General features: G+C 52.4%; 1 protein-coding gene across 2 annotated transcripts in view; it reads left to right on the forward strand.

The window, feature by feature from the left end:
• The first annotated feature begins 2,581 nt into the window (after positions 1–2,581).
• The window catches only part of FAM3B (FAM3 metabolism regulating signaling molecule B), a 35,019-nt gene continuing 22,324 nt past the window's right edge, over positions 2,582–15,276 (forward strand). The window contains exons 1-2 of one of the 2 annotated variants that reach the window (XM_027585604.2): positions 2,582–2,701; positions 8,883–9,026. In XM_027585604.2, coding sequence (XP_027441405.2) covers positions 2,683–2,701; positions 8,883–9,026 — 163 coding nt within the window. In that variant the 5' untranslated portion in view covers positions 2,582–2,682. The remainder of the gene's footprint in view (positions 2,702–8,882; positions 9,027–15,276) is intronic. The other variant, XM_027585605.1, reaches the window with a different exon arrangement.

Genomic DNA, 15,276 nt, shown 5'->3' on the forward strand with positions numbered 1-15,276 from the left:
AAAATATTTGCAAATGACATATCAGATAAAGGGCTAGTATCGAAAATCTATAAAGAACTTATCAAACTCAACACCCAAAGAACAAAGAATCCAATCAAGAAATGGGCAGAAGACATGAGCAGACATTTTTCCAAAGAAGACATCCAAATGGCCAACAGACACATGAAAAAGTGCTCCACATCGCTCGGCATCAGGGAAATCCAAATCAAAACCTCAATGAGATACCACCTCACACTAGTCAGAATGGCTAAAATTAACAAGTCAGGAAATGACAGATGTTGGCGGGGATGCGGAGAAAGGGGAACCCTCCTACACTGTTGGTGGGAATGCAAGCTGGTGCAACCACTCTGGAAAACAGTATGGAGGTTCCTCAAACAGTTGAAAATAGAGCTACCATACGATCCAGCAATTGCACTACTGGGTATTTACCCCAAAGATACAAATGTAGGGACCTGAAGGGGTACATGCACCCCAATGTTTATAGCAGCAATGTCCACAATAGCCAAACTGTGGAAAGAGCCAAGATGTCCATCGACAGATGAATGGATAAAGAAGATGTGGTATATATACACAATGGAATATTATGCAGCCATCAAAAGGAATGAGATCTTGCCATTTGCAACGACGTGGATGGAACTGGAGGGTGTTATGCTGAGTGAAATAAGTCAATCAGAGAAAGACATGTATCCTATGACCTCACTGATACGAGGAATTCTTAATCTCAGGAAACAAACTGTGTGTTACTGGAGTGGTCGGGGGTGGGAGGGATGGGGTGGCTGGGTGATAGACATTGGGGAGGGTATGTGCTATGGTGAGCGCTGTGAATTGTGCAAGACTGTTGAATCACAGATCTGTACCTCTGAAACAAATAACACAGCATATGTTAAGAAAAAAGAAAAAGAAGAAGATAGCAGGAGGGGAAGAATGAAGGGGAGTAAGTCAGAGGGGGAGACGAACCATGAGAGACCATGGACTCTGAAAAACAAACTGAGGGTTCTAGAGGGGAGGAGGGTGGGGGATGGGTTAGCCTGGTGATGGGTATTAAAGAGGGCATGTTCTGCGTGGAGCACTGGGTGTTACGCACAAACAATGAATCATGGAACACTACATCAAAAACTAATGATGTATGGTGATTAACATAACAATAAAAAATTATTGAAAAAACAGAACAGGACATAAAAGCTCAATCTCCAAAATCAGATGAGCTAGACAAAGGTGAGACACTCTTGGTCAATGAAACCAAGATCCACCTTAATGAACTGATGCACTTGCTTAATGTAACTGTGAGGAACAGCCGGGGAGGGGCTTCTGAGTGTTGCCGGAGAGCAGCCCAGAGGTGGCGTCTGAACTGAAATGTGCCATGCTCCAAGTCCTGGGAACTGTGGAGACCCTGTCTTCTGATCTCCCTGATTGAGGACACAGTCGGAGGATGAGTGACCTGGAAGAGTAAAGCCAAACTGTCTGCAGGACATGTGTCTCCAGGCCCCCCGGATGGAGCCTCACAGGAGCTCCTTAGGAGGCAAAGACGATGGTGGAGGAGGGTCAGGGTAAAGCCCCTTCTGACAGCCCACGGGGATGGGTGTCCTAGGACTGGGGGAGGGGACTGGTTGGGGCCTCTGGGCTTTTCAGGAGAAGAGAAACAGGAACAGAGCAGAACTGTGGAGCCCGCGGACTCTGGGACTGGGAGTGGGTCTTCTGTAGAACCCTGCCAACCTGGAACACTCTTTCTACAAAGGTGACCAACTGCCCTTGGAGCCTTAACTTGCCCTTGGCAGCCTGAGGCCACTATGACTGCCGTGTATTCCAAAGAGCAATAAAATCTGATGGATGTCTGGCTTGGGTGTCTTCTGGGAAGCTTTTTTCAAACACCTGCCAGACTCCCACCCTGGCACCCCCGACCTCCCTGTGAACAAAAGGACCTGCAGACCTGTGACCCTGACCGTGGGGTTGGGGGCACTGTCCTCGCTCCATTCCCCCAAATCAAGCCCTGAAGTGAAGGAGGAAACAAGAGGTGGAGGACCGTGCTGGGCTGTGCAAATCACAGGGGCAGCAGGACTGCGCTGGAGGAAGCAAGGAGCATTATGACCTTGGCCCTGCGGCATTGACCTCCAGCTTGGACCCTGCTAGGACTTGGCTTTGATGTTTAGAAGGCTCAGGGCATACTTATCTTTGTAGCCATTTCCCCTTGTGAGACATTAAATTGGCGGCTGAGGCTGCCAACCCTTAAGGGACACAGTGTCCACCGCGCCTGGTTGGCTCAGGCAGTTAAGCGTCTGCCTTCGGCTCAGGTCAAGATCCCTGCTCAGCGGGGAGCCTGCGTCTCCCTCTCCCTCTGCCGCTCCCCCTGCTGTGCTCTCTCTCAAATAAATAAATGCAATCTTTTTTTAAAAGGGGGGGACAAACCCTGCTCATTACTCCCGGCCCCCTGTCGGCCGGGCGGAGGGAGCATCCCTCCTGGGCTGAAGGTCCGGAGCTCGTGGGCGCTGGCCCGCACCTGCCGGATCTGCTGGCACCTGGCCCGTCAGCACCCGCCCGGCCCGCGCCCCGGCCCGCACTTCCGTCAGGCCCGGTCTCCCCGCCCTTTGCTCTCCTTCCCCGCCGCCAGCCGCTCCGAGGGTGCATCTCTGTCGTCACTGGACCCCTCGAGGCTCGCTCCGGGCGCCAGAGAGCTGCACCTGGAAGATGCGCCCGGGAACAGCGGGTGAGTGCGACCCTCACACAGGAAGAGGGCGAGGGGACTCCGGCAGGGGAGAGCCGCCCCCTCGTCCTTCCTGGGAGCCCCCCACCCCCCGCGCGAGCCCGAGGGCGGGGCAGGTGCTGGGGCCGGGTCTTCTCCTAGCCCTGGGAGCAGAAATGCGGAAAGGGGCTCGGGCAGGGAACAATTCGCTGGGTTTCCCTTGCAGGTAGTCCCACCCCGTCTCCCGGCTCCGTGAGTCTGATGCTTTGCCTGGAAAGTAGGTAGCAGGTGAGCGCAGGCAGAGCTCCAAGCGGAGGGGGCTCCGTCCACGGGGGAGGGCATGTGCCCGCCGGGATGCCCTCCCCCGCCCCCCACCTCATGCGCCGCCGGGAAAGGGCTGCCAGCTGAGAAGTAGAGGCCCTTGTGGGCTCCACCTGGTGCTGCTCAGGCAGGAGTTGGGGGTCACTAGCCACAGGTCAAACTGACCAGCCCAGGAAGTTATGAAAAGTGAGGGAGAGTGAGGCAGCCTTTTTAAGTCGGGGGGGGGGGGGGGGGTGGGAGGGGGAGTGGGTAGGAGGTGGGGACGGATGAATGTGGAATGCCCCATTGGCACTGACTATAAAATTTCTGCTAGCATCTCTTTATAAGGCCGTTTTTATGTTTTCCAAACATCAAATTACTTGAGAAGGCTTGGGAAAAATAGGAAAAAGGGAAGAAGAAACAAAAGTCATTCCACCAGTCGTGTCGCCTCTCAAAGCCTGCCCTTCTGTCGTTGGCCTCCACCAATGGTTACTTGCCTGCCTGCCTCACCTTATAGGGCGCTCTGGGGTTCCAGGTTAACCTGCCCACCTTTGTACTTCCTGTTTCCTCCCTATAATCTGAGGAATCTGGATTCCTCCCGGAGCAAGGCAGCATACCTTGTACAAAAATGGGAACTTCAGAAATGGAAGTTCTCTGGACTTCTTTAGTGGCCCCTGCCCCTCCCCGGAGGGCAGCTTGTCTGCCTGGAGGTGGTAGACTAAACCATCCTCTTTTGTTGGGGCGCACCATTCCAGCTGTGTGGTCATACTCCAGAAAGTTCTAAACGCCACCTTTGCGGCTTCATTCCCAAAGTTTGGAAAGACAGATTTTCAGATTTTTCTTTATTGTGTGAAATAGTCGTGTTCTCTAAGAAACTGTTTATTTATGAACAGCAGTGTTTTTGGTAACTTGTGTGGATTGTAGGATAAATGGGTGGAAATATATGTCTCTTTTTGGGGGAGAAAACATCTCCCTTGGGGCATTATTTTCATGATAGCTATTTTGGAAGATTTTTTTTTCATTATCTCTATATTCTTAGAACATTTTGCTGGCTACTTGGTGGAAAATGCTGAATATTCTTAGACTGCTTTCCCCTACCTACACCTTTTTCACACATGGCCCTTGTGAGTCGTTCACGGCCCATGTGGTCCTTTTGCATAAAGCTTTGACGTATCGTCAGATCTGTAGTTATATGGACGTGTGTGGTTAAGAGAGAGTCACCTGCAGAAGCTCAGAACCATGTTACTTTGGATTTTGTGAGCTCAGGATTTGGCAACATTCTCAATGCAGCATTTTCCTGGATAGTTTGGTCAAGCCCTTGGGTGTTTCCCAGGTAGAAAGTTCACAGGAGGGACATTCAGATGGAATGGATGAAGTAAGTGAAGCTTCCACCACCGTTCACCTATGGGGCAGCTGCCTGATAGCTGTCGTCCTAACTCCTCAAAAGTAGGGCGTTGGTGTGTGAAACTTCTAAGGCAGGTTACCTTCCAAACCTATGAGCTTCAGGTGTGACACTTCCCAGCCTTCCTGCCAAAAAGCCTCAGTCAACAGGACAATGACACCAGTGGATACTGAGGCCAGCAGAGCCTGAAGCCGCAAAGCCGCCAAGTTCCGAGGAGGATGAGTAAGGCTCGTCCACCCTCAGCCCTCCCTTGCTGCCCCCTCCCTGAGATAGGAGGTGCAGGTGAGGCCACCTCCAGGGTGAGGGGGTTCGGGTTCATGTTGGCAAGGCTGCTAGTGACAAACAGCTTCCTCATCATACTTTATGTTGAAGGAGATCCCACCAGAGAAAGTCTGTTCTTAGGGGTTCAGAGTTGCCCTCTTCAGGGTCCCAAGGTTGGAGGGGTAAGTGGTACCCTGAGATCCCCTTAACCTGTAGCCTGGCTTAGTGCAAATTGGTTTTAGGACTGCTGCCTTCTCCAGTGTAAGGGAAGGGTCCGGGGCCAACCTGAGACCCCAAGAATCTGAGGGTGGGATGAGGGTAGGACACACACACGCACAGGCACACATACAGGATGAGTGGGGGGTCTCTGAAGAGGAGTTCCGCTGACTCCCTGTCCTGCTTGGAACTGGCCTTTGCTCTAACCCTCCCCTGTGACACCTGCTGGTTGGAGGCCCGCAGGAGGACATGTGTGTCAGCTGCCGCTGATGACTTTATTACTTTACAAGAAGAGACCAGATCCTGGCTACAGGATCACAGAAGGTTCCTGAACTCGACATACTTCCTCCCCACCCCCACCTCTCATCGGAAGCTGCTGGACCCCCTCCCACACAGGGCCAGGGAGCCATCTTAGCTGAAGTCTGGCTCCCACCTTTCCCAAATGAGTCCTCACCTGTGCCCCGCTCGGGCACGGGTTCCTTCTCTGCCGCCCAGGGTCTGAGCCTATCTCAGCAAACTGCTTCGGGTCCTACCTGGTGGGCACTCACCCCAGGGACTGACAGAGGTGTCCAGCCCCGAGACTGGCTGGGCCCCAGCTGGTGTGGGCGTTGTCCGGGCTTCCAGGCCTGCTCTCCCCCGGTAGCTGGACACTTCCGTGACTGTAAGGCCTGCCCACCAGCTGCCGGTCTAGCGCCCTGCTGGCGGGAGCCACCAGACTGTCGTGGTGGACTGGTCCCAGTCTGTGCTGCCTGATCTGCCCTCCCGCCTGGAGGTGGTTCTGGCTCTAGGTCTTGGCTTCTCTCGGCCAACCCCAGCCAGAACGTCACTGGCTCACCCCTCACCTGAAGCACGGGGACTTTACAGCCTTCCCAGGAGCGCAGGAAAGTGTCCAGGGCTGGGAGCTTACTGCCTTGCAGGGCAGGCCAGCCACAGTTTATAGCTGTGCGTACGAGGATGCTTGTACCATTCCTCATGGCCCTCCCCGTCAGTTCCGTTCATGTGTCCTTGTTCAGCCGGGGGCAGAACCCTGTCTCTCTTCTGTGTAGCTGCCCTTTACACATGTGGAAGGTAGCATCATGTTCTGTTTCAGTGTCCTCCAAGCTAAACAGCACCTGTGCTCAAAGACTTCACACGAGCCGTGGTGACTAGAAGATCCTGCAAAGAATCTCTGGGTTGCCAATTGTCCTCTTTAAATATGACACTTGGACAAAATAGTCCAGCTGTGATCTGACACACACAGGACACAGTGGACTACTGTTGCCTTTGAGCCAGACACTGTTGGTGCTGACTCCGTTTCCAGCAGTCATTCCACACTGCTCACTCGGCGTGCATCCAGCAGAATTTTCTGGAACCTCTGTGACCCACGTCTTGGTGTGCGGGCACAATCCTGGAGGGGGACGACCCTTGGCGTGCAATGCCAACAAAGCGTGTGAAGGGCTGCACTGAGGTAGGGGGAGCCGTGGAGGGAGAGAGAGAAGGCTGGAGGTCACGGAGGAGAGCAGAGACTCATGCAAAGGTACGTGGCAGGACGGGGCCGAGGCTCCAGTAGATCAGTGTGACCCAGGAGAGAAAACAGAGGAGTTGCAGGAACAGAGTCAGCCACGCCCATGGCTCTCAGTTTGTTTCCTGTGGCTGGTTTTCTCAGCTTTGAGGTGTCCCTTTGGCCCTGCAAACTGCAGTGGCCACCCTGTCCCACCCCTGCATAACCTTCTAACAACTTAAGGGGCTGCATGGTTTGGAAAACAGAGGAACATCCTAGATGTGGAAGTGCACACTTGAAAAAGACCAACTCGTCCCAGTGAAACCTAAGCGTCCCACCCTATTCCATCAGCGCCACCCACTGAGCTCACGGGTCACCCCCAAGCACAAGCACACGGACTGGAGGACACATGCCCTGTGGATGGTCCACAGATCTGGAGCACCAGCCCAATGAGGAAGCTTCTGGGTAGAAGACTAGGAGGGCCCCGGCCTCGGAGTTTTGGGCCTCTGCCCCCTGGGGTCACAGTGCATCAGCGTCCTCTCACATCTGTGTGTTAACTACCAGAAAGGTGCCCAGCCTCAAGCGTTGGGAGTCCAGAGTTCTTGAGTCTAATCATGTCATTGGTCACATAACCAGCTCAGGTTCCCTTTCATCTTCCTCCGGGAGGTCAGAGTGCCAACCCTCCAATCACATGGCCAGCCCCTCCCTTAAAGCTATCGAAGGACCTGAGGACACTCCTCCACCCCAGTCACCTCTTGAGCCTAGACTGAGCTGTGGTCGAAAGGAGCCTCTTATGAATAACAAAAGATGCTCCTAACAGATAGGAGATACCAAGGGTTTTAGGCTGTCTGTGCCAGGAACTGGGACAAAGCTGAGATACAGTCTTTATTACATCCGCTCTGATAAGTCCACGCGTTGTCTGGAGCACAGCCGGGTGTGGAGTTTTTATTCACTGCCAGCGAGAGGGAAGAGTTAACAATGGTGGTGGCCTGGCAGGGAGGAGGCAGTAGAGATGAAGAAAAGTCTATGGAGGTGAGATTTATGGTTTTGGTAAACCCAAGGAGACTGGCTGATGGATTCCATCAGGGCTGGGAGGGGAAGTGTGAAATAAAGGAAGAATCCCAGGTATCTGGCACCTGACCCCAGCCATCCACTGAGATGGGCCAGACGTGGGTCAGGAACAGATCTGGGGAGCGGGGAGAAAATGAAGGGTTTTCCTCTGGGACATCCCAGGGTACTGACAGGTTGGCAATTGGGCACCGAACTCAGAGGATTGTCTGGGCGAGCTAATCCTGGGATCCGGAGGAGAGGCCCAGAAGAGGGAAGGAGGGAGGGAAAGCCAGCAGAGAACACCAGGACGTGCCCACACACTGGGAGCCCCGTCAGGAGTGTGGGTGTCAGCCAGGGGGACATGCACAGGGGTGCCTGTCATCGGGGGACGGGGCGCCGGAAGCACCGAGGACTTTGGAGGCTTTGACCAGCACAACTGCGCTGAGCCATGGAGTGGGAGGGGAGGCCTGGAGGCTGTAGGAGGGGGCGGTATTTCCAGGTGCGTGGCCCGAGTGGTTACAGGGGTGAGGCAACCACAGGACGTTGTGGGGTCAGCTGTGAGGTCCCTCTCCTCCCCTCCCTTCTTTCCTCCCTCTCCTTTCTCTTCTCCTCGCTCCCTCCCTCCTTTCCTTCCTTTTCTTAGTTCTTAGGACTGGACCTATGAACACATATTTAAATGCTGACGGAGAAATTCTCGCTGTCCTTTTGTGCTGCGCCTGCAGCCATTCCTGCCTTGTGGCCCTTTTGGTGATCCTGAGTCGAGTCCCGATCTTTGAGCTATTTAGGGGTAAAATCAGAAAGGCCTGGTGGCAGGTTGTCTGTGAAGGGATGGGGAGCTGTCCCCTAGGCCTCCCGTGACCTAGGAGTGGGTAATGCCTTTTCCTTAAAAAATTGGGAGGAAGGTACCAGAGCCAATCAACCAGAAAGATTACCTGCAGGGATTTGCTGCTTCTGCAAAACTTGGGTTTCCCTGCAAGCTGGTCTGTGATGATAATTACAGGTTCGGTGGCTTTTCCCAGGGTCACGGGGACCCTGTGCATCTTCACAGGGCGCCAGGTGCTATTCTCAGCATAAACAAAACAGACCCTGCCCTCTGGACTTTGCAGTCCACTTCCAAAAGCCTCCTCACAAAGGAATGAGCCACTTTTGGTCTGTGTCAGGCGTGGTGGGTCACGAGGCCACTAATGAATCACTGATGTTAGCATCTGAGGAAGCTCTAAAACCCAGACCAACAGCAAATGTAAAAACTTGGCATAGAAAGCATTCATTTCTTGTTTCTATTATCTGTTGCTGTAACCTCAAATGCGTAGTCTTAGCAATGCCAGCTAAGTCTTCGTGGCTTCGTCACAGCCCTTACCCCTGCGGGCCCTTACCCACCTGCCACTTCCCCGGGACGAACGTCTCAGAACACCCTGCAGACGCTGATGCAGGAAGTGGGGTTAGGATGGAGGCACCTGTCCCCTAGGCATCCACAGTGGCGACTTGTCTGTCCCCAGGCACTTTGAAGACGGCGTTCTTCTTCTTTGCCTCCATATGCGCCTGGTATTCCGGGTACCTGCTCGCAGAGCTCATTCCAGAGGTATCCCTGACCAGTGCTGTTTATAGCATCCGGAGCATCGCCAAGAAGCCCCTCCTCAAGGGTGAGTACCACAGCTCAGCTGCGGTGGTGTGTGGGTTCTGGCCTCAGCTCTGCCCCAGCTGGCCATTTTATGTTGATGAAGGTGATGATCACGAAAGTGAAGAGGAGGGGAAGGGGGGAGGAGTGGGGGAGGAGGAGTTCCCACACCTTTCCAAGGTAGATACCCCTGCTTATCCCCCCGTGAGACCCCAAGGCAAATTATGCTGCTAGGAAAACAAAGAAACTTCATTTCCAAGATGTGTTAAATAAAAATACTCATTTGGCATACAGCTTAATTTGGGAATGAAGTGAAATCACAAAATCTTCATTAGAATCTCCATTGGAAAACAGGTGGGACACTCAAGGAGTAAACTATACCCCTTTTTGGAATCTCATTGTAAATAGGTATGCTGGCATGCTTTTAATACAGAAAAGATTATAGAAAACTAATTTGCACACATATAAAGAACTGGGTGATGATTTGGACACCTGCATTCCTCCGTGCCTGCGGAGTACCCAGGGTGATGGTGATCCCAGGCTTTGGACAGGGTTCAAGGATGAGCGTAGCTGCTGCCGTCAGCATGGGAACCCCTGTTACTCTTGGCTCAGCAGAGTGACTCTGACACCCTCCTGGGAGTGTTTGTTCTAAACGTCCTCAGTGACTCCTCACATCTGGTCCAATGTGAAGCAAAGGAAGGAGCGTGTTGATATGTGAGATCAGTGTTGGGCATGGAGAGAGAGGGGCTGAGGAACCGGAGACACATACTGAGCATCTCCCCCCATGGCCGAGGCCGCCTGGACTGAGCCCACCTGCGCTTGGCCCTGACACACCACCCCCATCTTGGGCTTTCACCCTAACCCATGGTTGCTTTTCCACTTCATAAACTGTTCTCTTATTTTTTTTAAAAAAGATTTTATTTATTTATTTGCCAGAGAGAGTGCACGTGTGCACAAGCAGGGGGATCAGCAGGCAGAGGGAGAAGCAGGCTCCCCACTGAGCAGGGAACCCAATGCGGGACTCCATCCCAGGACCCTGGGATCATGACCTGAGCCAAAGGCAGATGCTTCACTGACTGAGCCACCCAGGCGTCCCCTAAACTATTCCCTTAAAATGACCAAACTCCCTGTGCAGCCTTGGAGGCCCTGCGATCCTGGCTTTGGGTTTTCTGAAGTTAATTCTTACCCTGCAAGTCTGTGCTCCCCTGGGTGCATACCATCCTCATGTTGTATGCTGCTCCCCCACCCCTGCCCTGCCTTCTCTACGAGATTGTAAATCTGCGCTCATCCCGAGCCCCCAAATCTCCCTGGGTTTCTAGACCTGCCCCCTCTCTTCCTTCTGCGGACCCTTGGCCGTTGTTTGGCGTCCACGTGCTGACTGCTCCGGGTCAGCCTATTCCTCATACAGAATGAGAGGACTTCACATCAGTCTGGCTCCTTCGTGAAAGAGGCTTGCTCGCTCGGAAGGACAGAGAACCCCGTGGCTCCCTGTCTCCCCACAGGCCTCAGTGTCGCTCCACCCTTACCCCCACAGGCATGGGCCAAGGCTGCTCAGGTTTTACTTTCTCCTGCCCCATCTCCCCATTTTCCATGCCAGTCCTCCCCAACCCCTCTGAGGTGTTTCAGGACATCTTTATGTTTGAATACCTCATGGCAGAACCAGCTGTCCTATTTTGTGGACGTGTATCTTGGTGCCAAAAGGTGCTGCCCTCTCAGTGGGGGGCAGGGGGCCGTTCAGGGCAGGCTGTAACTGTGAACACCAGGCCTTTGTCCCCGTGCCCCGCCCCCTCTTCTGTAGATCTCGAATTTGTGCCTTGCCCATTTTCTGTGGGATGGTTCTGTTCTTGTTGATTTGCAGGGAGTTTTTTGTATACATCTGAAGCTGTCAATGCCTGTTCCCCACATGGCACATATCACAGTCAGCGATGATCTATCCTAGCTTGCTTTCTGTCTCTTGCATTCACCGTATGGGAGCTACTCTGTTCACTGCTCTCCCCGTAGAGCTGAGGACGGCATGCGGTGTTTAACAAGTATTTTGTCAATAAGTGTCTATATAATGAGAATTTGTGCATCCATGAATGAGTGAGTCTGGTTGGAAGCCACATACACCCCTACACACAGCTTGCAAACCCAGGCCTCAAAGGTCGGTTTCAGGAGAGTAAGTAGAAGGAGAATCCTCTTGAAATTTTCTCCCGTATACTTCAGATGTGAGGCCATTGAATCATTTTCTTAGAAGCTCTGGTGAGACGGAACCAAGCCAACCAAATCAGCTCCATTGAGCCACCTTCCTAGATTCTCAGCCAAGATGGAATGAGCTGACAACCACTGAGTGGCTGCGTCGCAAGAAAAAGCCAGAAAAACTACTTCTAATTCTAATTCTGCCACTGACTAGTTGTCACTGCCTTCGAGATCCCTCCTCTGTCATGCGGAAGGGACATTGCCGGTGTCTCTATGTCTGAGGCTCTTTCTGGTTCAAAAATGAACCCTCCCTTGCAGGGTGCTGCGTCCTCCAGAGAACCACGCTAGCTGGTAGGGCCTTAATGACCTTACCTGGCTCCCGTTTCCATGCCCCCGCAGCGAGGGCACAGAAGGAGCCAGGCCACTGTCTCTGGGGGGACATGGGGACAGAGGTCCAGGGGAGGTGACACAGCACCGTGCCCACACAGTCTCTCCGTGGGGTTCGGCATCCTTCCCCCCACATTGACACCACCCAGCCGGACGAACTGGTGCGCTGACAGTCTTTCCCACTTCACCATCCTCGGGACGCCCAAGAAATCATTATCCCTGACTGTCAGAGAGACCAGCACTCTTCGAGTGCCTTCTGGGCTTTTATTTCTGCGGACTGGACTTTAATCTCATGTAGAGCAAATGAGGCAAGTTGACGTGGCTGATATGTGGCCGAACACGCACCCCAGTAGCACCCTTCTTGTTTGCCTGGCACACGCAGCAGGAACACAGTTCTGTAATCACCTTCCTTATTTAAAGGGGTGAGGGCAGTTATGGTTCCCAAATCAGGAAGTATTTCAGAAAGACAGATTCCTGGACCCTGCTCCAGGAAATTAAAAATCTATGGGTTCAACGTGGAGCCTAAGAACCTATTTTTGTTTTAGCGAATGTAAGGATAAGAAATAAGGTAAGACTTCCCTCAGTAAGAGAATGATTTCTAAGGCTGAAATTCACGGCAGGAGGCCCACCATGCTGGAGCCACGTGGCCGATCAGGGCCCCGGGTCGTACTTAAACCAACGGGCAGGCTCTTCAGGAGACGGGAGCAGGCCCGCCATCCTCCTGGCGGCACCAGCTCCCACGTATGCACATGGGCTTTACTGTTCGATCTTGGGGAAAGAAATTTCAGGAAAATGCGCCGAGGACCTAAATGTAGCACAGTATCTGGTATTTAACAGATATTTTTGGAACAAATACCTGGGAATTAGGGAGTGAATCTGGTGAGGAACGTGGTGGGGAAGAGGCAGGGTTTGGAGAGAGCTCTGTCTTCTGAGAAGATGTGTCTACATCTCCACACCCCCACCCCGAATAAAGAATATGATCTTCTATCTTTGGCCCCATAATGACAGTGTGGGTTTCTAGGGAATGGGTAGAGGGTTAAACGAGCCTTTTTGAAATGCCGCACAGACTACCCAACGGTTCCCAGGTACTGCGAGAAAATACCACCTCCGTGTCATCCCTGGTCACTAGATCCACGTTGTCCTTGGAGAATCTGATGAAAATCAAGTGCCTCCCTTGTGGAAAATGCACCTGTGCATACCCACATGAATGGCACCCACATTTCGCTGGGGCCTCTGAGTGGCAGGGCTGTAGGTTTGGAAGACCTGCCCTCGGCACTCCTGGCAAGGCATGGGCTCTGGTGCCCAGTGATGCTGGTTGCCATGTGGATAGCAGGGCCCTTGCCTGGATTGCTGCTGACCCCACCGGATGAGGAGGTGACAGGAGATTATCCATATGAGCCCCCCAGGGATGGCGGCACTGGGAAACTCCAGCTTCAGGCCTTTGGGAGAATTTCCGGGCTAAGAAGGTGGGAGAGATGGGCAGGCTGAGTCTTGTCCAGTACTGTGCTTGCTCTGCTGGACTGGTCACTTTTTTCCTGTCTCCGAGCCCCAGCCAGGTGGAGCAGAGGGGTCACCAGCAGGAGGGAGAATAGGAAATAGCTCAGGTTGGGACTCAGCCCACACTGCCTCATTAGTCCCTATGTTTCCTCCTGACCGGCTCCACCCAGGTCCCTCTCCCATGTAGAGTCCTGGCTCCTGGCTTTAAAACAAAGCAAAATACCTTTTCCTGTTACCCTCGACACTTTGGTATTAATCTGCTGTGGTGCTGTCTCTAAATTACCATATCCTGTGGGGGTCAGGAGGTACGATGTGCCCTCATGGCCTTATCTCTTGAGATCTGTTGGGTACATGGGGGACCATCCACCTCTGCCAGTGAACACGTCACACCTGTCAGCATGCCCAGCACATTCAGGACAGATTTAGGTCCTTTTCATCATTGGGTTGAGAGGATCACGTAGCCAGTACAGTCCTACAGCCTGTGATGATGGCAAAAGGACCTGCAAACAAGGTCCTTCTCTGAGAGCAGAGGGCGGGTTCCATTTGGGGAACAGCAGGGTCCACCCAGAAGTGAGCGAGTCTGTGTGCTTGTTAAGGGGATAGCGTTACCTACACTAAGGCAATGCAGGTAACAGGTAGAATAAATGTGGATCCATCCCACTTTAAGAGTATTCACTCTAGGGGCGCCTTGGTGGCTCCGTCGGTTAAGCGACCGACTCTTAATTTCAGCTCAGGTCATGATCTCAGGGTCCTGGGATGGAGCCCCGCATCAGGCTCAGAGTCTGCTTCTCTTCCTCTTTCTCTGCTCCTCCCCGTTTGCACACACGTGCTCTCTCTCTCTCTCTTTCTCTCAAATAATAAATAAGTCAACTTAAAAAAAAAAAAGTATTTTCTCTAGATTGGCTATATACACAGGATGTCCACAAGTCAGGAAACAGGACATATCTACTTTTTTCTTTTGTTTTTTTTTTAGATTTTATTTGAGAGAGAGAGAGCACAAGCAGGGAGAGCTGCAGGTAGAGGGAGAGGGAGAAGCAAACTCCCTGCCAAGCAGGGAGCCTGATACCTGGCTCGATCCAGGACCCTGGGATCACGACCTAAGCCGAAGGCAGACGCCCAACTGAGCCACCCAGGCGCCCCAGAACATATCTAACAGTATGTTACATTTTCCAAATATTATGCTCAATGTGTTTTTAGGTAAATTACCTCTACATTTAAAGTAATGGGTATTATTATTAAATTTTTTAATAAAGAGCCAAAATAAATATACTATAGTGCCCCAAATACAGAGACACTGAATATACTGTATTTATAGGACTTTTTCATGTTAATGGTTGGACCCCTTGCTTTAAATTTAGGAATCTGGAGATTGAGAAAAACCATAGGGAATATATTACTTGAAAATTTACGTAAGTAACATACTGCTTAAGTATGTTTAATCTGTGTTTGCCAACTTTGCAGATGCCCTCTGTATGCATAGAAAAGTCTGGAAGAAAATATGCCAAAGAGTAAAACAGTTAAGATTCTTTAGAGTGAAGATATGTGGGATTTTTTTCCTTTCGTTTTGCTTTTCTATTACTTCTGATTTTCTTCTGCAGAAATTAAATTAGGAAAAGTAAAATCCCATGGGCCTTTCTTGTTTAAAACAATAGACTAATAGGAAGAAAAACTCGCAAAGGTGGACCAGAGCTACAGCCCTTGGTGTTCAGAAAGCCTCGCCATCCCTCGTGGCTTTTGCATGGGGCTCAGGGCAGGGACAGGGTTCAGAGTCTCTGACGTCGGGAGATTTCTCCTCCTCTGAGGGGCAGATATCCACTTAGTCAGCCAACAAACACTGGGGCAGCTGGGTGTACCGCACACCACCTTGGGGCTGGAGCCACCATCCCTGCCTTCATGGGGCAAGGGAACTATGGGATATTGGAGCGCTGAGTGTGTCAAGAGAAAGAAAACAGGACAACGGGGGAGCTCAGCCTCGGGGGTGGGGCAGGTGAGGAGGGGGGGTGATGTGAAGGCTGGGAAGGGGTGCATGCTCCCCGGAGAGCTCTGTGTTCCCTAGGACCCCTACCTGGGGCCCCAAGGCTGGGTGCACCCCAGCTTCCCCGTGCTCACCCAGAAGCTCCGCCCCATCCGGCTCAGCAGGGCAGCAGGCTGGGCCTTCACGGTGTCTGTGTGCACCCCAGCTCCCCCCAGCAAGGCCTTCCAGGTCTCACCAC

This window comes from Zalophus californianus, chromosome 1 (assembly GCF_009762305.2).
Source record: "Zalophus californianus isolate mZalCal1 chromosome 1, mZalCal1.pri.v2, whole genome shotgun sequence".
In the NCBI taxonomy this organism is placed as follows: domain Eukaryota; kingdom Metazoa; phylum Chordata; class Mammalia; order Carnivora; family Otariidae; genus Zalophus; species Zalophus californianus.